This window comes from Sus scrofa, chromosome 1 (genome assembly GCF_054392235.1).
Source record: "Sus scrofa isolate SSC_HxYL_T2T_F1_AM1 chromosome 1, Sscrofa_HxYL_maternal_Yorkshire_Landrace_v2.0, whole genome shotgun sequence".
NCBI lineage: Eukaryota > Metazoa > Chordata > Mammalia > Artiodactyla > Suidae > Sus > Sus scrofa.
This window is the reverse complement of record NC_139383.1, coordinates 193,397,840-193,421,088: the sequence shown is the minus strand read 5'-3', so window position 1 is coordinate 193,421,088 and position 23,249 is coordinate 193,397,840. Positions and strand designations below refer to the sequence as shown.

At 40.4% G+C, this 23,249-nt stretch overlaps 1 protein-coding gene across 16 annotated transcripts in view; it reads left to right on the top strand.

Moving 5' to 3' along the window:
- The first annotated feature begins 924 nt into the window (after positions 1-924).
- FERMT2 (FERM domain containing kindlin 2) overlaps positions 925-23,249 on the top strand; it is an 86,356-nt gene continuing 64,031 nt past the window's right edge. For 8 of the 16 annotated variants that reach the window (XR_014819058.1, XR_014819059.1, XM_021102137.2 and 5 more), the window contains exons 1-2: positions 1,450-1,593; positions 2,001-2,166. Coding sequence is in view for 12 of the 16 variants with exons in the window: in XM_021102137.2 (XP_020957796.1) it covers positions 2,010-2,166 (157 nt within the window). In the remaining 4 variants the exon portion in view is untranslated. Of the gene's footprint in view, positions 1,048-1,449; positions 1,594-2,000; positions 2,193-23,249 lie in introns of those variants that run through there. The other 8 variants (XM_021102109.2, XM_021102100.2, XM_021102080.2 and 5 more) reach the window with 3 other exon arrangements.

Sequence of the window (23,249 nt, the reverse complement as noted above, 5' to 3'; positions counted from 1 at the left end):
TTATGGGTTCCACCCCTTTCTTGAGGCCTCTAACCTCGTTTCCCAATTGTGTTGCTGAACACATCGTTGTTTGCGGGGAGGGGGAGGTCCTCTTCGAAGAGACTGACACAGGTTCAAGAAGACTTTGAGACTTTTAAAAACTGGGGTCTTTTATGGAATCTGGGACATTTTATCCGAGTCTCCCTGACTTAAATTTGTTGAGCCATGCTTTTGCCAGCGAGGCACTTTCCCCCGCTAGCTGCTTCTGACTGGCTCCCTCTCCCCAGAGTGTGGCAGTAAAAGGGGGAAGTGGAAGAAAATTGGGAGCAGGAGGACCGTTCTCCATCACTGGTCAGCGTCAACAGGTAAAGCTCTTTATTTCTTCCAGTACCTGCTGGCCCCGGTCCGGAGCTATTAAAATTCCTTCAAGGTGTGGCTGAGGGTGGGGTAGAGGATGTATATCGATCTAAACGCCTTAGTAGACTGTTAGTTCTAAATTGCATATTTAAAAACATACAAATACGTACAGAGTTGAAGAGGCTGCAGAAACAGTTTTCGAATAAAACTCACTTCCCTGATTTGCACTCCCCCCCCATACGAGCATCGTAGAACCTATGTGACTCACTTCTGGTTGGAGCTTCCTAATGGGTTAAGAGCGCAAGCAAACTCTTAGGAGTCCAGTAGGAGTTGCTGGTTGTGCCGGACATTGCTTGCAAAGCAATTTTTGTGGTTCAACTCCCTTTGGGTTTTTTCATTCTTTTGTCGGATGTTCACGGAGCTGGCTTGGGCATTTACTTTTTAAAAGTTTTTATGTCCCCAACCCCCAGTTCCAGCTCCCGGAGAGCGGCACCTCTCATCGCCCCGAGACTTTTGGGCTCGCTCCAGACGTGGGGAGGGGGCGGGGGACTTTGTTCCCTGAAAACGACCTTGTCCTGGGAATTTCCTGTAACCATTTCTCACGGACCGGCCCCCTCATCCAGCTGGAAGCCAAGACACCCGCCGCCGCGGGCGCTCGCCGAGCCTGAGACCCGAGCGCTGCAAGGAGCGCCCAGCGCCCACCCGCGCTGGGTAGGAGGCTTCTGCGTTCCCCGAGCTCCCCCTCCTCAGGTCCCGCCGGCGAGAGCCCGGATGTTGGACTCAATCCCTACGCCGGGTCCTTCATTTCCATAAAAGGGCAGCGGATCGGCGGGGCCGAGATTGCTGCCACCGCGGGCGCCCCCCGCCTCCCCCGCACAGCTCGCTCCCCCGCCGTGCGCCGCCCCGCCCCCCACCCGGGAGTCCAAGCGGCTCTGGCCCCCAGCGGGGCCGCTGGGGACTGTGGGGGAGGGGCGAGGCGGCTGGACCCGCTGCGGGCAGCTCCGCGGGGCGGGGAGGAGGGAGCTGGCGCGCCCGGCCTGAGCTGGACTGGGATTGAGGGGGCGGGGAGAGAGGGGTGGAGCACGGAGGGAGAGGCGAGGGGCCGTGAAGAGCGGACTCCATTAGTCGCTCCGGCCGGGAGGCAGCGCTTGCCTGCTGAGGTGGGGACCCGACGCCGCCGCTCGGCGAGCCGCCGCCCCCGCGCCTGTTGCAGCGCGAGCCCGGGCTTGGGAGCGCGAGGAGCTGGAGGAACGCGCGGTGAGGGGCCGGGCCGGCGGGGACTGAGGAGGAGGGCGGGTGGGGGAGCGGACTGTGCAGTCCGCGGGCGGCGTCTCCCGCCCTGGGTGCGGCCGGCAGGCAGGTGAAGCCCGCCGCGGTCCGCTAGGCGAGGGCCGCTAGCCTGAGGCCGCGCGGGGCTGGCGGGCGGGCTGCGCCGCGTCCGCCAAGGGCCGCGGCGGGGCGGGAGCGTGGAGCGGCCGCCGGGAAGCGGCGCGGGGCGCAGAATCCTGCCCGCAGCAGGGCCTGCGGCCGCTCTCCCGAGTTGGTGCGGAAACCCTCGTGTCTTCCACCTTCTCCCACCCCGCGGCCGACTCTGCGAATTCGGTGGGATTTGCCTTCCTTTGGGGGAGTGACGCTGACGAGAGCCATTTCCTCCGTGCTCGCAGGAAGGAGCCATGGCTCTGGACGGGATAAGGATGCCAGATGGCTGCTATGCGGATGGGACGTGGGAACTGAGCGTTCATGTGACGGACCTGAACCGCGATGTCACCCTAAGAGTGACCGGGGAGGTGCACATTGGAGGGGTGATGCTCAAGTTGGTGGAAAAACTCGGTAAGTAGCATCCCAGCCGCGTCAGAGTAACGACTTACCAGACTAGAGGCGGCGGGCGGCGGGTGGGGGAACTTAAGGCGGGAGGAGGGGTGAGTTTTGGAAATCTTCCTTGGCATCCCGAAAATACTGTTTTTAAAAAAGTGTAACATCTTTCAGTATTTAGAGCGTTTTCCCTTTGAATCTTGTTTTGTATTGTTATTCTTTGAAGTTTTCATAACGTGGTAATTCCAGCCTCCCAGTTAATAAACTTAATTACCTAAGAAAACTCCTAATTCTTTACATTTAGCGATTTCACATTAAAAGAAATGAGAAAAGTGGGCAAGTGAATATTGAGAAGATTATATCACAGGGTTTGTGGTTATCGATTACTATCATCAGTGTACCTGAATGTTGGTGACATTTGGTTCTGAGGATGATGTAAAATCTATTTAAGAACAAATTCTGCCGGAAAATGTGCAACTTCTGGCGCCAGTATGATGGTTTTGTAGCTGTACTGCTACGTGATGGAGTATATTAAAATGTTCCAGTCATCCACTCTTTCAGGGGTGGGGCATTTTTTGACTATCTGTAGTCTAGTCTTTAAGCTATTTTGAGCGGTTTTATGTAAGTAAATAACAAGCTAGTGAGGAATTTTCTCTGTGGCTCAGGGGTAAGAAACCTGACTAGTATCCATGAGGACGAGGGTTCAATCCCTGGTCTCGCTCAGTGGTTTAAGGATCCGGCATTGTCGTGAACTATGGTGTAGGTCGCAGAGCTGGCTCTGATCCCAGGTTGCTGTGGCTGTAATGTAGCTCTTATTCGACTCCTAGCCTGGGAGCTTCATATGCCACATGTGCATCCCTAAAAAAAAAAAACCCAAAAAACACCAAGCTAGTGAAAGAATTTTGTTTTAAAAAAACAGACATTCTTGAACTGATTCGAGATAGACAATATTTTCTTGGGTACAAATACACTGATTTAAAACTGACCTTAAATAATGGAATATCCAACAATGTGAAGTGTAAGAAAATTTTTCATATCATGTTTGTGATGGATGAAACCATTTTCATCTGAAAGAATCAACCAAATTGATTCAGTAGATGATTTTATTACAAGAGAGTGCTTAGAGGACTCTCTTCTTGAGCTTTAATGTGCCTTTTGTTTGTAATACAAGTTTTGATAAGTGGATATGTGTGGCATTGTCTTTTTAGGCTTTGTGGGTGTGTCTTAAAACACAGCATTCCTTCTACAAGCACTCTGGAAAAGTAGAGAAGTGGTTAGTTGTCAGGAAGTGTATTTCTTACCAAGGGATTAGTGTATAGCTATCATATAAACTTACCGAAGTAGTGCCTCTGTGAAGTTTGCAGAATACGACAAAATTCATTTTGGTGGACCTTTGGAGCCCTGCAGGAGGTTTAATTATTGAAGGACTGTAAAGAAGCTCCTTACAAGGTAGCCTCTTCCTTAGGATTGTGTGCATTGTTTGGCTTTCTGAGACACAGCCCAGGAAGGAGCCCCCTGGGTAGCCCTTTTAAAATGAGATTTTGCTCTATGTTTATCCACTTAACTGTTGGTTAGCATTGTTCTTATCTTATTTGACTAAATCAGTTACTGTTTGTAAAGTATTTCTGAACCTTTCTTCTTAAACACTAGGGTGGAATTACTTAAGGAAGAAAATATCAAATATTATTGCTTATATTTCCTTTGTTTTCAAAGGAAACAAGCATTTGCTTCAGAGATTGCTTTATTAATAACTGGTTTCAATAAGAGATGCTTGTTATTGTGAAAAAGGAGCTGTTGAAGGTGACTGAGACAACTTATAGTTCTTGAAAGCCAGGCTTTACCTCATGAATAAATAATGACATCTATATTTATGTTGCATTGATTAGAGCTGTTTTATTACAGAATCACAGGCATAAATAGAAATACAGAGAATAAACTATTTGTACATAGAACTGATGTTAATTTTCAGTGACTATAATTTTAATCTTTTAATTTAATTCATTAAAAAAATTTTTTGCTGTGAAAAGAAGCCCAACAAGGTAGGAAATGTGTACATGAAAGCCTTACATGGTTCTTAAACTGAACCAATACCAATTATTTTAGATTTTGACTTTGAAATAGAAAGTGTTTTTCAGCGTAATTCTGACTTTCCTGTTTGGTCAAAGTAGAGCTAAATTATTTGTTTGCTCCTGGTTTTAGGACTGGATACTGTGAGTAGCAAGCTGTTTTGTTACCCATTGTCAGGTAAATAGAGGAGAAATTCAGAACAGGATTTAAAACTTACAAACCAGGCTAATCAAATTAGAAAATTACCTTATAATTCTTCAGGGTTGCCTAAAACTGGAGTGGGCCTGCCTTCTGGAGCCCTAAGTTGTGTTACTGAAGATATTAAAGGGCATGCTGGATGGTTACTTGTCAGCAGCTAAAGTAGATCAAAGCAGCTTGCCAGTCTCAAGTCTGGATAATAAGAGGTGGAGATCCTGGTAGGGATGAGAGGGTACAGGGTCTCCCGTGTCAGGGATTGAAGAGCAGTGGTGGACACATTTAGCAGAACCAGGTTCCTTTAGCCTTGGAACAGTTATGGTACCACAGACAGCATTCAAACTCCAGATGCCTGTTGGATACCCTTATTCTCATCAGCAGAGTGTGTACGAATACCAAAACATTATGTCTTAAGGCTGTCTTCCATATAATCAGTAGTAGCAGTTATTTCTCTGTGATTGGTGGAGTCTGTGTGACTCCTCCCTCCCCTCAACACTGCCTTAAAATTTTGTGTGTATGTGGACATATGAAATTTTCTGGGAAGAGGATTCTTAGCTTTTGTTAGTTTCTCAAAGAGGTCTCTGGTTAAAAAAAAAAAAAAAAAAAGGTTATGACGCAACTGTAAGGTTTGGCCCTTGTTGGTCAGGCTTATTTTGAAGGTATAGTGTTCATCCCAGATTTAGGCACTTTAATTAAGCAAGCTGAAAATAAATAATGTTTCCTTACTATGTCAGCAACATCTTTATATTTAGTTAGAATTTTGTAAAGAACCTGTGAGCTTCAGGTAAGGTCTTTCCACCATGATGCTTAGGTTTGTGACTTTAATTCAAAGATCTGAACTGTTTCTTAAATTTTAGTATATAATGCATTTGTTATTCTGCACTAATCTTTTGAAAGAAAGTAAAGAGTGCACACCATGAAAAAGTGGGCTTTAGGGAATTATATCCTGATGTCACAGAAACTTTACATTTGTGACTTTATTGTAGGTTGATGCTAGGCAAATAATCTCCACATCAGTCCCCCCAATGTTTATACCTCATTCTGAAAGTGAAGTTATTTCACTTAAAAAAAAAAATCTAGACTGAAAGCTTTAAGTAGAATTTTTAAAACTTATTGTACTTTTTGTTAAAAACAATTTTCAAAGCCGATAGTTTTTTTTTTTTTAAGAAAAGAGTTAAAATATAAAACATCAGGGTTAAGGATTATAAAAATAAGACATCAGAATAAAAATAAAATAATGTATTTTAAAATAAGTGTTAAAAGGAAGGAGCCAAGTTTTAGGGGGTTCTCTGATGTTCCTCTGAGGATCACTGAGAAGTATTAAAACTTACTCAGTAGGATTCAGAGCTTAGTAAATGTTGAGGATTCAATGCTTTGTTTCACTTTGTTTTAGTATCACTTTATAAAAATTGTCTTTTTAAAACTGTGCAATTAAATTTTTACCTTTTTATAAAAATTAATGTTAGTTGGAGAGTAAGGAATTTTTTATAACATGGAGCTCAGGGAACGGAAGTCTCCAGCTAACAGCTCTGTGAGATTGGAGGGAGGAGTAGGCTATGTGATTTCTTAGTTTCTTCTAGTTCTGATTCTATGAGTAGAAAAAATGTAGAAGTTGTTCAGATTAAATAATAATCCAGTGGAAAAATGTAAATGAAAATTGGCAGGCTCAGGAGTAACTAACAAGAAATGTATGGTGTTGACTTAGAAAATTTGAGGAATATGTTTCTGGCTGTACCCTTTGGAAAGACGTCATCCTTGCTTTGACGTAAAGTGTGTCATGTTCTTGCCATAATAATGAAATAGAGAACATTGATGTTGGAGTTGCATGTTAGGATTGAGTTAAATTGTGAATTTAGCACACATGACAAACCCCTCCCACAAAAAAAAAAAAAAAAAGATTTTGGTTCAAATTACCTTAAAAATCCCTTAAAGGGGTCATGAAGTATGGTTTTCATACATTCATTCCATCCCAAAGAAGTACAGAATATTCAGTTTTTCCTTCAGAATCTCCAAAAATAAATTTCTTTAGGTGCACACCGGATGAAAAAACTGGCTTGCATTAGGGGCTTTGTTACACAAAAATTCTTTAAATACTAGGATCAGAGCTTGGCATGAGGTCATAGGGAGAAGTGCATATGTTACTGGACAGCTCCCTTCTTAGACTCCTGCTTCATGTTCCTTGGGGGAAGGCATACTTATTTAGTTGAATGGTGTGTCTGCTGTTGAAATCCTGTGCCCCCCCCCACCCCACCCCGCCTTATGGTTGAATTAATGGAAATAAAATGTCTCTGATGCAGCCTCACTGCATTCCTAATATTAAGATAAAAAATTTTGAAAATCTTTTGGAGTGGGGTGGGAGAAACACTTTAATGGGAAATCAAATATATTAGAGTGAGTTGAATTTTAGTTAAATATGTACTATCTGATAGCAAGTTTACTCAGGGCTTAGAGTGCTGTTAATGATCCACAGGACTGGACATTGAATTTTGTCTGTTTTTAGCACTTTTGAAGCTCCTTAAAAATAAAGGACAGTATGTAAATTTTGCTAAAATTCTCATAGAACCTGATAAAGTATAAGCTATTCCGTTGTTTGTTGCCACGTTTTATACCATATTTTAAAAAAATCAACAAAATACTCTGATTCTAACTAAAGTTAACTTTTTTTATAGAGGCACTAAAAAGAATATATCTATTTTTAGTTCAATTTCTTAGAAAAGATCTTGTTGGAAATGTCTATTAGCTGTTGAAAAAAGCTAAAAGAAAACTTAATATTTTGCCTTTTATCTTCAACTCTCTCTCTCTCTTTTTTTTTTTTGGCTGCACTCATGGAGGTTCCCAGGGCAGGGATTGAATCTGCGCCTTAGCTGCAGTCCATGTCACAGTTGCAGCAACACCACATCGTTCGACCCACTGTGTCGACCCACTATGTCGGGCGAGGATTGAACCTGTGCCTCCTCCATGACCCGAGCTGCTACAGTCGGAATCTCAACACCCCCACTGTGCTACAGTAGGAACTCCTCAACTCTTCATCTTTTGAAATTTCAAACTTATAAGTTCAAGAATAATAACTGTGAATACTATAATCTTCATCTAGATCATTGGTTAGCATTTTGCCATTTGGTGTCTCTGTATACTATACACAGATATTTTTGGGAACCATTTAAGGAAGTTGCATACATCATAACCCTTCATGTCTAAATACTTAAAATATGTAATCACCTAAGAACAAAGCCTTTCTCTTATGCATTACATTACAGTTACCAATTCAGAAAGTTTAACACTGATTCAATACTATTGTCCAACATGCATGCATATTCACATTTTCCAGTTGTTCTAGTATTGGCCTTTGTTTTTTTACATCCAGTGTCTCATTCAACAATTAGTTGTCACTATGTTTATGTCTTTACTTAGTCTACTTTAATATACACAATGGCTACCAAGTTTAGAACTGTAGGAGAGTAGGTAATATGTGCTTTATTAATATTACATCAAGGAGGAGTTCCCGAAGTGGTGCAGTGGTTAACGAATCTGACTAGGAACCATGAGGTTGTGGGTTCAGTCCCTGCCCTTGCTCAGTGGGTTAATGATCCCACGTTGATGTGGCTCTGGTGTAGGCTGGTGGCTACAGCTCTGATTAGACCCCTAGCCTGGGAACCTCCATATGCCGCGGGAGTGGCCCAAAGAAATAGCAAAAAAGACAAAAAAAAAAAGAAAGAAAAAAAAATATATATATAACATTAAGGAGTTCCCATCGTGGTACAGCAGAAACGAATCCAACTAGGAACCATGAGGTTGCATGTTCGATTCCTGGACTCACTCAGTGGGTTAAGGATCTGGTGTTGCTGTGAGCTGTGGTGTAGGTTGCAGATGAGGCGAGGATCCCGCCTGGCTGTGGCTGTGGCGTAAGCTGGCAGCTGTAGCTCTGATTTGACCCCTACCCTGGGGACCTCCGTATACTGTGGGTGCAGCCCTAAAAAGCCAAAAAAGAAAAAAAATTATGTTAAGATGCATGTATAGTAATAGTACTTGTTTCCAGACTTCATAGCCACCCTATGGACCAGTTCCTTAGCCTTTGTCTTTTCAATACATTATTTTAACTTTTTTTCAATGATGAGATTCTTTATCTGTGAATTTCACTCCAGAATATTTTTATAGGTCCTTTTTCATATACTTTAATATTTAAAGTTCAGTTTTCTTATCTATCAGATAAGGTAGAGATAGTATTTTTAGATATCACTGGGTATAGATTTCCCATAATGTCGGTTGTCTTTAGACTGTAGTAGATGCTAATGTATACATAGAATAATAAACAGTATTCTAGCTCTGCCACATATTGGCTTGGGTCATCTTTGGACAGCTGATATAACCTGCTGAGTGGGTTTTGACATTTGTAAAATGCAAATTAAAAATGCCTTTGTCATAGGTCTTGCTGAGAAGAGATCTTACGGGTAAAAGATGCATTGTGTGGACTATTTGTGCTATACAAATGAGAGTGGCTATTTTCTCAATGGCATTTATTTATTCATTTATTTATTTATTTTACTTTTTAGGGCCGGATGCTCAGCATATGGAACTTTCAAGTCTAGGGGTCTGATGGGAACTGCAGCTGCTGGCCTACACCATAGCCACACCCACAGCAACAAGGGATCCGAGCCATGTCTGAAACCTACAACACAGCTCATGGCACCCTGGATCCTTACTTAACCCAGTGAGTGAGGCCAGGGACCAAACCTGCCTCCTCATGGATCCTAGTTGGGTTCGTTACCACTGAGACACGATGGGAACTCCTCTCAGTGGCATTTAGAGTCCCTGAGTATACTGAACTGGAGAGGGGGGAAGGGAACTCCTTTGAAAAGAAGTTAAAATGTTATCTAGATTGTTTAATAGGTTCCACCTTTAATCATGGAGAAGTCTACTCCTCAAAAGGAGCTTGGTTTGGGACTGCTTTGTGCTCTCACCCCCTAAACAGCAAGGAAAATAGCTATCATTCCACCCTTTTGCTCACTTCCAAACACACCTGCCTTTGTAATGTGGCGAAGAACTATTTACTGTTTTCATGAGATTTCTGAAATGGAGTGGACCAATAAGTGGACGGTGGTATTCCAGAGATTCGAAAAATTTATAACCATGGAGGCCTCAGGAGTATGTTTTTTATTCAGTTATAACAAATAAATGATATAGAATCATGTCTTGGCATATGAAAACATTGAGTCTATTCAGGAACTAATGAAAGTAGTTTAAGAAAAAAGCTAATGTATACAGTATTTTTATTTCTGTAATTATCTTACTGAAATAAAAATTTATAATGCTAATGCTGTGATACATTACAAAATGGGTATATATGTCCAGCGTAAGGTAAACAAATATTCTAAAAGAATATCATAAAATAATTTTTTTTGGCCATGTCTGCAGCATGTGGAAGTTCCTGAGCCAGGGATCAAACCTGTGCCACAATAGTGTCCAGAGCCACTGCAATGCAAGGGAACTCTTAAAATAATTTTTTTAATTGTTCATTCTACACTTGGGTTTGTGATTACAAATTCATCTCCATTCTAATTCACTTGTAACAAAATTTTGCGTAATTGTTGCATTTTTTGCTTGTTAATTTTTAATGTCAAGCTTCCTGAGATATAATTTACATATAATAAAATTCATACATTTTAGTATAATGTGCTGAGTTTTGACAATTGTATGCAGTTCTGTAAAACAACGAGTTGAGATTTAGAGCTTTTCTGGGAATTCTGTTGTAGCTCAGTGATAGCAAACTCAACTAGTATCCATGAGAACATGGGTTTGATCCCTGACCTCACTTAGTAGGTTAAGGATCCAGTGTTGCTGTGAGCTGTGGTGTAGGTCTCAGACAGGGTTCAGATCCCATGTAGCTGTGGTTGTGTAGGATTCGACCTCTAGCCTGGGAATCTCCATATGCCGCAGGTATGACCCTAAAATGAAAAAAAAAAAAGATCTTTCCCCACACTCCAAAAAATGTCTTTGTGTCCTTTATAATCAGCCCAACTTTTCAACCTCAGCTCCTGAAAACTACTGATAGTTTGCCTTCTCTAGCATGTCATGTAAATGAAAACATGTAATATCGAGTGTAGTTTCCTTCACTTAGTTTAATGCATTTTATTTAAAATTTTTTAGCTTAATACATTTTAGATTCATGTGTATCAGTTTTCTTTATTGTTGAGTTACAGTCTATTGTTTGGATGTGTACCACAGTTTATCCATCTACCAGTTATTTCCAGTGTTTCTAGTTTACCAGTGTTGTTTCCAGTTAGGAGAGATTATGAATAGAGCTGCTGTAAACTTTTCCATAAACATGTATTTTCATTTCTCACGGATAATTACCATGGAGGGGGATTGCTGGATAGTATCCCAAGTATATACTTAAATTTTTGTAAGAAACTGGTAAACTTTTCCAAAGTGACCACATCATTTTGCATGACTATCAGGGTATAGGAATTGAAAAAAAATTTTTAAGAGTGTTCCAATTGCTCTCAGTCTTCCCTAATTTAGTATTGTGGATGTTTTTTTGTTTGTTCAATTTTAGTCAGTCTAATAAAGTATGTAGTGGTATCTTACAATTTTAATTCAGTTTTCCCTAATGATCAATGATGGGAAGCTTTTCACTTGCTTATATGCCATCAGTCTTCATATTTTTTGCCTGTTTTTTTTTTTTTTCTTTAAGTTGTGTTTGTTTTCTTATTGAGTTTTAAGAATTCTTTCTATATTTTAGATACAGGTCCTTTATCAGATACATGTTTTGTAGTATTTTCTCCCAGTCTGTGGCTTATCTTCTTATTTTAAAAGTATCATTCTCAAAGAGGCAAGTGTTTAATTTGGAGAAAGTTCATTTTACCTTTTTTTTTTCTGGATTGAACTTTATTTTATTTTATTTTTTTGTCTTTTTGCTATTTCTTGGGCCACTCCCGCGGCATATGGAGGTTCCCAGGCTAGGGGTCGAATCGGAGCTGTAGCCACCGGCCTACGCCAGAGCCACAGCAATGCGGGATCCGAGCCGCGTCTGCAACCTACACCACAGCTCATGGCAACACCGGATCGTTAACCCACTGAGCAAGGGCAGGGATCGAACCCGCAACCTCATGGTTCCTAGTAGGATTCGTTAACCACTGCGCCACAACGGGAACTCCAGGATTGAACTTTTAAATACTTGTCTTATGTAAGAAAATTGCCTAATCAAGGTTGCATGATTTTTGTTCTATAAGTTGTATAGCTTCTGTTTATTTTTATATGTTAAAGGAGGGATATATGAGGTATAGTTGTAATATATCGGCAAGGAAGTATTACATCGTACCAATTTAAAATAATTAATTACAACTTTAATATGGTAGAATGCAAGATGTAAAATAACAGTCCAATAAAAGCTGATATATCATCAGTCTACTAGGAAACTTAGATTTTTAAGAACTTTTGTCGTGAAAATAGATCTGTAGTGAATCATCTTTGATTAAAGTTTCAGGGTATAATATTATAGAAATATTATGGAAAGAATTAAGTTTAGATTCTAGTCCTGACCATCCCATTTAATAGCTGTGTGATTTTATTTTTTTTAAGTCAGAGTTTTCATGTTAAGATCTCAGTTTCCTTATCTGTACAATATAGATAAATACAGAATATGTCTTCATTTATGTTTGTTCCCTTACCTTTGTAATGTTACTTGAGTTCTTTGAAAATTGCTTTTCAAATATGATATCTCTAAGCTAGAAGATAAACTGCAACAGTACTGTTGTGTACAAAGGGTCATTATTTAAATCCTGGTCTATTTTCTTTCATTAAGAATATTATTTGAGGAGTTCCCATCGTGGCGCAGTGGTTAACGAATCCGACTAGGAACCATGAGGTTGCGGGTTCGGTCCTTGCTCTTGCTCAGTGGGTTGATGATCCGGCGTTGCCATGAGCTGTGGTGTAGGTTGCAGACGCGGCTCGGATCCCCCGTTGCTGTGGCTCTGGCGTAGGCCGGAGACTACAGCTCCGATTAGACCCCTAGCCTGGGAACCTCCATATGCCGCGGGAGCGGCCCAAGAAATAGCAAAAAAAAAGACAACAACAACAACAAAATAATAATAAAATAAATTAAAAAAAATTAAAAAAAAAAGAATATTGTTTGAGGAGTTCCCATAGTGGCTCAGCGGGTAATGAACCTGACTAGCATCCATGAGGACATGGGTTTGATTCCTCGCCTCGCTCAGTAGGTTAAAGATCTGGTGTTGCTGTGAGCTGTGGTGTAGGTCACAGATGCTGCTCGGATCCTGTGTTGCTATGGCTGTGGCATAGGCTTGCAGCTACAGCTCTGATTTGGCTCCTAGCCTGGGAACCTCCATATGCTGTGGGTGTGGTCCTAAAAGAACAAAAAAAAGAACAACAACAAAAAAAAAGAAAATTATTTGAGTTCCCTTGTGTCACAGCAGGTTAAGAATACGGCATTGTCATTGCAGCAGCTGGGGTCACTGCAGTAGAGTGGGTTTGATCCTGGCATGGGACTTTCACATGCTACAGGCACAAAAAAAAAAAAAAAAAAAAAAGATATTATACTATTTATTCAGAGTGACTCAGAGTTATGTGGTAAAATGTTTTGCAAATTATTTTCTGATATTTTCTTTCAGTTTCAATAATTCTGCTTCTGAGAGAATTAGTGTACTTAAGAAGATAAGCAATAAATGATTGAAATGTGAAGTTTACATTTGGATTTCCCTTCCTTTCACAATTCAGTTTTCAGACTCCATTATTTACTATTTACTTGTATAAGGACCATCCAGCTTCAGTGCATTCTTGGGCCACCTTTATACAGTTTTTAAGGTTATGGAGCCCAGAGAAGGTGACATTTGCTTTGGAATCTGTAGTGCCTCTTTTTCCGGATATTTACCTATCTTATTTTTATATTATGCTGTAACTAAAAACTACATCAGGTATTTTAAAGATCAATTGTAATTTTAAAGCATCAGTGTTAATGATGGTTTTGATATCTTTTTCTTTATGGAACACTCAAGGTTATAAATAAAACACCAATTAAGTGCCAGCATTATTGATTGTAGATGATGATGTCTGTTGGGTAAGTGTCTCCTAGCTTAATATTCTTTAATGTAGTTCCTAAATTTCATAACCTTTGAAATGAAAAGTAACTTGAAAAAAGCAAGCAGTTGCTGTATCATTTTAAAGTTTTATGCAAGGTGTTCTGTGAAGTTTTATGCGAAGTTTTATGCAAGGTGTTGCTATGATAGAAAGCTCTAGTTGTGGAACATAGACTGTGGGAGGGCCTCCTAATTGTGTCATAGTGCTAACTTTACCATATTCTTTCTCTTTTTTTTTTTAGGGCCGCACTTGTGGCACATGGAGGTTCCCAGGCTAGGAGTCCAATCGGAGCTGTAGCTGCCAGCCTATGCCAGAGCCATAGCAATGCCAGATCCGAGCCGCATCTGCGGCCTACACCACAGCTCATGGCAATGCTGGATCTTCAACCAACTGAGCAAGGCCAGGGATTGAACCTGTGTCCTCATGGATGCTAATCAGATTTGTTTCCACTGAGCCACAGTGGGAACTCCTAACTTTACCATATTCTAGCTGTGCAGCCTTGTACTGTGTGACTTACCTGTCTGTGCCTCTGGTTGCTCATCTGTAAGATGGGAATAATAACAGTACCTTTATCCTAGGATAATTGTAAGGATTAAGCTAGTAAATATACATTAAGTGTTTTTAGAATAGCCTCTGTGCATGTAGTTCTGTATGTTTGTTTATTAAAGTACAGTTGATTTACAATGTGCCCATTTCTGCTGTACTCAGTGATACCTGTTTATACATTCTTTTTTATATATATATATTTCCGTCATGGTTTATCCCAGGAGATTGGATATACTATGCTATTGAGTAGGACCTTGTTGTTTATCCATTCTAAATGTAATGGTTTGCATCTGCTAACCCCAAACTCCTGTAAATGTAGCTATGTTGATGACTGAAATGTAGCTGTGTTAAATTTTCTCTTTTACTGAGCTAGAGAAATAATATTTTATAAAAGATTGAGAATGTATCATTTATAAAGGTAAGCCAAAGAGTGCTGACTTATTCTCTACCATATTAGGAATGTATTTTAACTTTATTATGTAACCTTGCATCACTCTGGGTCGTATTATTTTTTAAAAGTATGACAGGAGTTCCTGTTGTGTAGCAGTGGATTAACAATCTGGCTTGTCTTTGTGGCATTGCTGGTTCTATCCTCAGCCCAGCGCAGTGGGTTAAGGATCTGGTGTTTCTGCAGCTGTGGCATAGGTCACAGATGCAACTTGGATTTGATCCCTGGCCTGGAAACCCATATCCTGCTGGTGTGGCCATAAAAAATTTTAAAAAGTGACCAAGATGTTTTAGAAACAGTAGGTTTTCTGTTCCAATATATAAAAAATTACAGGTAAATTTTGCTAAAATGGAGGGTATTTTCAGTAAATTTAATATCCTCGATTAGGCAGATGCCTTCTTTAAAAGGTGAACTTCATTAGTGTTTATGAATATAAGTCTTGGAGTTCCGTCGTGGCGCAGTGGTTAACCAATCTGACTAGGAACTGTGAGGTTGTGGGTTCGATCCCTGGCCTTGCTCAGTGGGTTAAGGATCCGGCGTTGCTGTGAACTGTGGTGTAGGTCGCAGACGCAGCTTGTCGCAGACGCAGCTTGGATTTGGCATTGCTGTGGCTGTGGTGTAGGTCGGGTAGCTACAGCTCCAATTAGACCCCTAGCCTGGGAACCCCCATATGCCATGGGTGTAGCCCGAGAAAAGGGAAAAAAAAAAGAACATAAGTTTAAGACATGGCCACCTGGAGTTATATATGACCTTGGCATGTTCTTTTAACTTCTCCTGATTATTAATCTCACTTAACCTTACTTTACTTCTCTGTTACTTGGAATTAATGTAAGAACTAAGAATGATGTTAAAAGTGTTGGAGGTGCTGTTGTGGCTTAGGGGAAGTGAATCTGACTAGGATCCATGAGGCCACAGGTTTGATGCCTGGCCTTGCTCGGTGGGTTGAGGATCCTGTGTTGCTGTGAGCTGTGGTGTAGGTTGCAGATGAGGCTTGGATCTGGCGTTGCTGTGGGTGTGGTGTAGGCCGGCAACTATAGCTCTGATTCGACCCCTAGCCTAGGAACTTCATATGCTGCAGGCGTGGCCCTAAAAAAAAAAAGTGTTAACAGAATCCCTGGTAATTAGTAGAATGCCCGTATAAAGAGATGATAAAATGTTATCCTTGGTTATCCTTCAAATACAATGTAAACCTAAAACAAACTGTGGGTTGAAGTAGCCTAATTTGTTTTCATTGTATTTATGTAGTATTTAACCAGAAACCACTTCTCATTTCTTGCTTTTGTAAATTTTATTTAATGGTTCTGAACTCTGAGTATGTTCCCTGAAACCATATTGCCTGGGTTTGAGGGTGAGTTTCACTCTGCATAAGCTTTGTGTCATTCTGTCAAGTTATCCAGCATTGCTATGACTTGGTTTTCTTACAAGTAAAACGGGGATAATAATATATTTACTTCATAGGGTTGTTGTGAGGATTAAATGAATACATAATGGGGGTCAAATGGGAGCTGCAGCTGTTGGCCTGCATCACAGCCACAGCAACACCAGATCTGGGTCACATCTGCGGCCTGTGTTGCAGCTTGTTGCAACACTGGATCCTTAACCCACTGAGCAAGTCCAGGGATCAAACCTGCATCCTCATGGATACTAGGCAGGTTCTTAACCCACTGAACTATAGCAGGAACTCCTATAGCATGAAGCTTTTGTGGTGATTGAAGAAAGTACATGAACTTGACCTCATCAGTAGTAGAAGTAAGCAAATATTTCTGGAGGGCCAAGCATTATATTAGGCAGTGGAATATAACTCCCCAATCAAAATATGAGCAGCTTTCTAGTACCAAAATGAAAACAAGATTGCTTTGAGTTGACAGTCTGATTGTAAAGTGCCAAATAAGAGGTATAGGAAAATGGTGAAGGTTTAGAAGCATGAGTGAATCTGGCTTTATTTGAAAAGAGCCAGGGTGAAAAGAAAGGCATTCCAGATTGAGGATTGCAGTGTTTATGGTGTATTGGAGACTAGCTTAGAGAAGCAGAAGGTAAGACTATAGAGAGGAGAGATATAGTTAAGTGAGGAAATGATAGTCTGTTCTCTTATTCCTTCACTTACCCGCTTAGCTGTTTTAACTGAGAACTTAATGCTAGAAGCTGAACTATGAATGAGAGAGACAAGAAGTAAACAAACAGTTTATTCTTTACAGTCACTCAACTTGCAGTCTTAGGGGTGAGAGAGTTTTTAAGTAAGTTGTTCCGATAATGTGATGAGTGTAATGATAATTGAAATAGTTATGGGAGTGTGAACCAGGGAACCTGATGTAGTATGTAGGGAAGGATTTTTGGAGGAAATTACTTTTAAATTGAGGGCTGATAATGGAGTAGAAATTAGCCAGAAGAGAGGCAGAGGGTCTTAGCGTGAGGGCATGGGATAAAAGAACAATAGGTTGGGAGAAGATAAGTCCCTGCATGAGAGCATGGGAGCAAAGGAGGGCTGCCATTGAGGAACCGAAAGACATCTAGTGATTATAATAAAAAAAACTAAAAACAAAACAAAACAAAAAACAAGTCTAGGGATGATGGAGCAGTGGTCCTGGGGAATCAGTGACTTGACAGGCTTAAGAAATAAGCAAGTGAGGGAGTTCCTGTCATGGCACAGTGGAAATGAGTCCAACTAGGAACCATGAGGTTGCTGGTTTGATCCCTGGCCTCGCCCAGTGGGTTGGGGATCCGGCGTTGCTATGAGCTGTGGTGTAGGTCACAGATGTGGCTCAGATCTGGCGTGGCTGTGGCTGTGGTGTAGGCCAGCAGCTGTAGCTCTGATTGGACCCCTAGCCTGGGAACTTCCATATGCCACAGGTGTGGCACTGAAAAAAAAAGAGAGAAGCAGCAGCAAGTGCTTAAAGCGCATTGTAAACCAGGTTTAAAGATTTAGTATTGGAGTTCCCTGGTGACCTAGTGGTTAAGGATTTGGTGTTGTCACTGCTGCTATGGCTCTGATTATAACTGCGGCTCAGATTCAGAGCCTGGCTTGGAAATTTCTGCATGCAGTGGGTGCAGCAAAAAAAAAAAAAAAAAGGTTTAGTGTTATACTAAGAGCTGCGAGATGCCAATAAAAGCTTTTAAAGTGGAAGAGACATCATATCTTTAAAACTTGGAAGTTCCGTCACTTGTGATGAAACATGATGGAGGATAATGTGAGAAGAGAATGGTATATATGTATATGTATAACTGGGTCACTTTGCTGTACAGCAGAAATTGACAGAACATTGTAAATCAACTATAATAAAAAAATAAAAAATAAAAAAATGAAATTTGAAGTTCATCATGTATGTATATGCCAGTAACATAAGATACAAGCAGAAAGAGGCCTCTTGGAGTCCAAGACATATTTTTTTCAGTTAGTCTACACTCCAATCTTGTGTTAGAATTTGTTTCTGGGATAAATTTTAAATGTCAAAGGCAATAAAAATTCCAAGTTACTTCTTTTTTGAACTATAGAAAAGCTAATGTCTTTGACCAACTTTAAAAGACAAACAAATCCAGGAGTTTCTGCTGGGGCCTAGTGGGTTAAGAATTTGACTCCAGCACCTTGGGTTGCTGTGGAGGCTCGGGTTTGATCCATGGCACAGTGGGTTAAAGGAGGTAGTGTTGCCATAGCTGCCACGTAGACCAAAGCTGCAGCTTGGATTTAATCCCTGGCTGGGGACTTCCATATGCCGTGGGTGGAGCCATAAAGAAAAAAAGACAAATCGTTAGTTCTTCTATGAGTCAAATACTAACTGTAGTACTTGTGTGAGTCAAACACTAATTGATAAATTCAGCCTTGATGTTACTCTCTCAGAATTTGTCAGATGTTGACATTGCATGGACTGAGTCCAGTCTTCTAGGAACTAAGCCAAGTTGAACCAAATTAGTAGTAAGCCTTCAGGATTGGATAGAAAGTTATCCACCCTCTGGAAATGAATAATGAGCTTGCCTTCTGTTTGTGTGCACTCTATAACTGCATGCATGGTTTATGAGATCTGGTAATTTCTCATCTACTTTGAGTTAGTATATTTCGTGATAGCAAATAATTGATTTTGAAATTAATAAATATTATTTTGGGTTTGTAACTTCAAAAGGCGATCTGTAAACTTAGTTGATTTTATTTTGTTTTGATGAGTGATTTCCTAAATTTTCAATCAAGTTAGCCTTGTCTAAGAAACACCAATTTATTACTTTTTATCAGAAGTTTACTTTGTTTCTCTGGAGTTCCTGCTGTGGCTCAGGGGGTTAAGGATCCAGCTTGTCCCTGTAGGCTCCAGTTCCATCCTCGGCCTAGCACAGTGGATTAAAGATCTAGTATTGCTACAGCTGTGGTGTAGGTCACAGCTCCAGCCCAGATTTAGTCCCTGGCCGAGGAATTTCCAAATACCTCTGGGGCAGCCAAAAAAGAAAAAAAAATTTTAATTTTCTAAATTTTTTTTTTGGCCGTACATATGGCATGAGGAAAATTCCCAGGCCAGGGACTGAACCCAAGCCACAGCAGTGCCAATACCAGGGAACTGCAATTTCTAAATTTTTTTGGTAACTGGCCAATCCGTTTTCTTTAGTCATTGAATGTACAGCAGTAATTTGCTTATGCTAAAACTAAATTGGGTACTTTAATTGAAATATGTTGACATTTTGAATACTATGTAAACTTTGAAGCAGTTTACCACTTCTCCTATAGATTTAGAACATTTTTTTAAGAATGGGACATATCCGGAGTTCCGTGGTGGCTCACTGAGTTAAGGATCCAGCATTGTCTCTGCTGTGGCACAGGCCGCTGCTGTGGTGCAGATTTGAAACCTGGCCCTAGAACTTCTGTATGCTGCAGGCACAACCGAAAAAAAAAAAAAAAAAAAAAAAAAGAGAGAGAGAGAGAGAATAGAATAGAACGAATCAGGCAGATTTTTGGAAAAATCAGTATCCTGCACAGTTTTAATATGCACAGGTTTCAGTCATCATGGTTAGTTAATACCAGTTATCCAACAACATGGTTCACATTTTAGTTACCACCATACTTTGAGTAAGTGCATAAAGTACCAACTTGGCTTCTGGCTCTTCAGTCTACAGTGAACTGTAGACAATGTCAGTAGCCTATGTGTATCATGATCAGTGACTGGTCAAGTCACTTATTTCGAAGCCTGGTCATTATATATTGATATTCATGCATAGGCAGCGAAGTGTGTACTTGTGTCTCTTTGTCTCCTATTGATAAACTCATGAGGTTTGTTTGTTTTTTTAAATGGATAATTGAAAGAGGGAATTGGCCAACAAAGGTAAATATGCAGCAAAAAAACCAAAAACTGATGATGCCAGAAGTGAAATTTGAATCACACATAAATGGAGTTATAGAAGAAACAGTTCACCATGGGAATGTGGGTGCTGTCACCATTTGAGAGACTCTAGGTACACAACCAAAGGAATTTAGTGAAGGCAAACTTATCGAGATAAATGAGAAAAGTGATATGACAAAAGATGAAGCTGTTTTGGAGGAAGAGACAAGCAAAATACTGCCAATTAAAGGAACTCTTAAGAGATATTTCATGATATTGAAAGTACACAATATAAAATGTTAGGAATTGATCCAAACTTAGAAAGGAATATGACAATTTGCCAATGCATAGAAAAGTAGTATTTTAACTATACTTGACAAATTTTTACAAAGAATTGTAAGTTTTCAATGGGAACTCCAATGTCATGAGTAATTATAATTTTCCACATTAATTATTAAAATAACAGAGTTTTCGTCGTGACACAGTGGAAAAGAATCCAACTAGGAACCATGAGGTTGTGGGTTCGATCCCTGGCCTCACTCAGTGGGTTATGGTTCTGGCGTTGCCGTGAGCTGTGGTGTTGATTGCAGATGCAGCGTGGATCCCGTGTTGCTGTGGCTGGCAGCTGTAGCTCTGATTAGACCCTTAGCCTGGGAACCTCTGTATGCCGTGGGTGCGGCCCTAAAAAGAAAAGAAAACAAAAAACAAAAAAAAAAAAAACACTAAAATTAAAAAAATAAAATATCTTTGCATATTAACTGCATATTACAGGTATTTATTGGTTTAATTCTATGTGCCTGGCCCTGGGCTCTGCCTTTAAGATACAAGATAAATAAGATCAAAGACCCTTAATTAAGAGGAGGAAGTTAGTTACATAAAATGAATCACACAAGATTAATTATAATCAAGGGCGATATATTATTCAGTGTGCTAAGATGTACCTGTTTTGACAGGAAGGTCAGTGAAGACTGGAGATGGTAAATTTTTTTTTTTTGTCTTTTTGCCATTTCTAGGGCCGTTCCTGCAGCATATGGAGATTGCCAGTCTAGGGGTCATTCGGAGCTGTAGCCGCCCCTAAGCCACAGCTACAGCAATGCAGGATCCAAGCCAAGTCTGCAACCTACACCATAGCTCACGGCAGTGCCGGATCTTTAACCCACTGAGCAAGGCCAGGGATCGAACCTGCAACCTCATGGTTCCTAGTCAGATTCGTTAACCACTGAGCCACGACAGGAACTCCAGGAGATGGTAATATTTGAGTTTTGTTTAGAATTTTGTCATCTTGATGAGTAGGACCAGGATAGCATCCTGGAAGGCATCCAATCAAAGAGGCACAAGACACCAGGTTGTTTCAGAAATTATGCCAGAGCATGAGCTGTGCCTGGGGATAGCTAAGTAGTGTGGGTATGGTGGTTAGGATTTGTATAACCTATTAAGAGGTTATAAGCAACAGACAGACTTGGAAAGTTAAATACAGAAGCAAAATTGCCAAATTTGCGTTTTAAAAGATAGCTCAGATAGTTTTATTTTCATTTTATTTGTTTATTTATTGTCTTTCTAGGGCATATGGATAAGGTTCCCAGGCTAGGGGTCTAATTGGAGCTGTAGCTGCCAGCCTATGCCAGAGCCACAGCAACTCGGGATCCCAGCCTTATCTGCGACCTACACCACAGCTCACGGCAACGCTGGATCCTTAAACCACTGAGCGAGGCCAGGGATCGAACCCTCAACCTCATGGTTCCTAGTCGGATTCGTTAACCACTGAGCCACGACGGGAACTCCCGAGTTTTATTTTTAAAAATGGGATTATAGTAGGTAAGAGTTCTTGAGGACTTGAACTAGAGCAGTGTATAAAGAAAGGAAGGGACAGATACAACGGCAGTTTGGGAAGTTAATTACATAGTATGTGGATAGAAAGAAAAACTGAGGGAGAAGAAGTAAACTAGGCCTTGGAGAAATATAGTTAATTTTAAAGATTAAAAGATTAGGTTAATAAATGATCTTAGTATAGTTTTCCCTTGTCGACTAGATGGGATGAGCGAGGGACAATTACTGAATTATGGAATATTTACATGCTTTATTGGCAATGTTTCTTTTTTCATTTTATTCATTAACAAAGGTATATGTTAGCTGAGTTAGCTCTGGGACTTTTTAGTTTTTTTTTAATTAAAAAAATTTTTTTTTGTCTTTTTGCCTTTTCTAGGGCCGCTCCTGTGCATATAGAGGTTCCCAGGCTAGGGATCTAATCGGAGCTGTAGCCGCCAGCCTACACCACAGCCACAGCAACGCAGGATCCGAGCCTCGGCTGTTACTTACACCACGGCTCATGGCAATGCCAGAGCCTTAACCCACTGAGCGAGGCCAGGGATCGAATCCTCAACCTCATGGTTCCTAGTGGGATTCATTAACCACTGAGCCACGACGGGAACTCCAGCTCTGGGACTTTTTAAAGTGATCTGTTTCTTCTTTTCATAGCTTGGAAAATCAGGAATATACTTCTTTCTAGTATACAAATAATTCTATTATAGTAACTTTAGTTAAGTTGTAGGTAGTGTTGCACTGCTGAGAATCCTTTGGGGATTATTCCTCCAGAATAAAGGGTAGTTCTGGAAGGGGAAGGTTGCTCTTCTAAAATAAGATTAAAAGTAATTGAGTAATTTACTTCTGGTCTCTCTAGAACAGTCTTAAGAGAGAAATGACTTGGAAGGTAATTCAGTTATTTTTAGATTATGATAAAGTATTCATTTTATACTTTTAATTTCTGATATAAAATCAAAAATGGTTTATTTTCTAATATGCTTCTTTGCAGTTGATATTCATGTTCTTCACTTGTTTTAACCTCAGTTTAATTTTGTGTAGTAGTATATGCATTCAAGTAGTTAAATGGGTACTAACCATAATATTTTTGAGTTTTATTGTCTGTAGCTGCCACCATCAGCATCATCATCATCATCATTATTATTTTATTGCTGCACCTGTGGCACATGGAGGTTTTGAGGCAAGGGATTGAATCCACGCCTCTGTAGCGATCCGAGCTGCTGCAGCCAGATTCTTAACCCACTGTGCCATGGTGGGAAATCCTGTAGTTGCCATTATTAAATCAGTCAAACATATGACTATTACAAATACACCTTCACATAAGGTGTTTTGAGAGTGAACTAATGAGAGACTTTGTAGTGTTGGTCAGTTCTAGGCAGGGCCTGTTGAAACCAACTCTCAATTGTATTACAGTTACCATGGTCCAGTCCTTAATTATCTGGTGTAGTACTTAATCTTTCTTAGGGTATACCTAGAACTGATTAGTTTCTTGGTGTATGTGAGAACTAGTGTCCATTGTATATAAATAAATTGACATTTCTAGTGTATGGGTAGTATCGGAGAAGAGAAATGGAGTGGTTTGAGTGACTATTTAACCATAGCTCCTTGAGCCCCTAATGAAATAGCAGTCTCTGATGACAAGG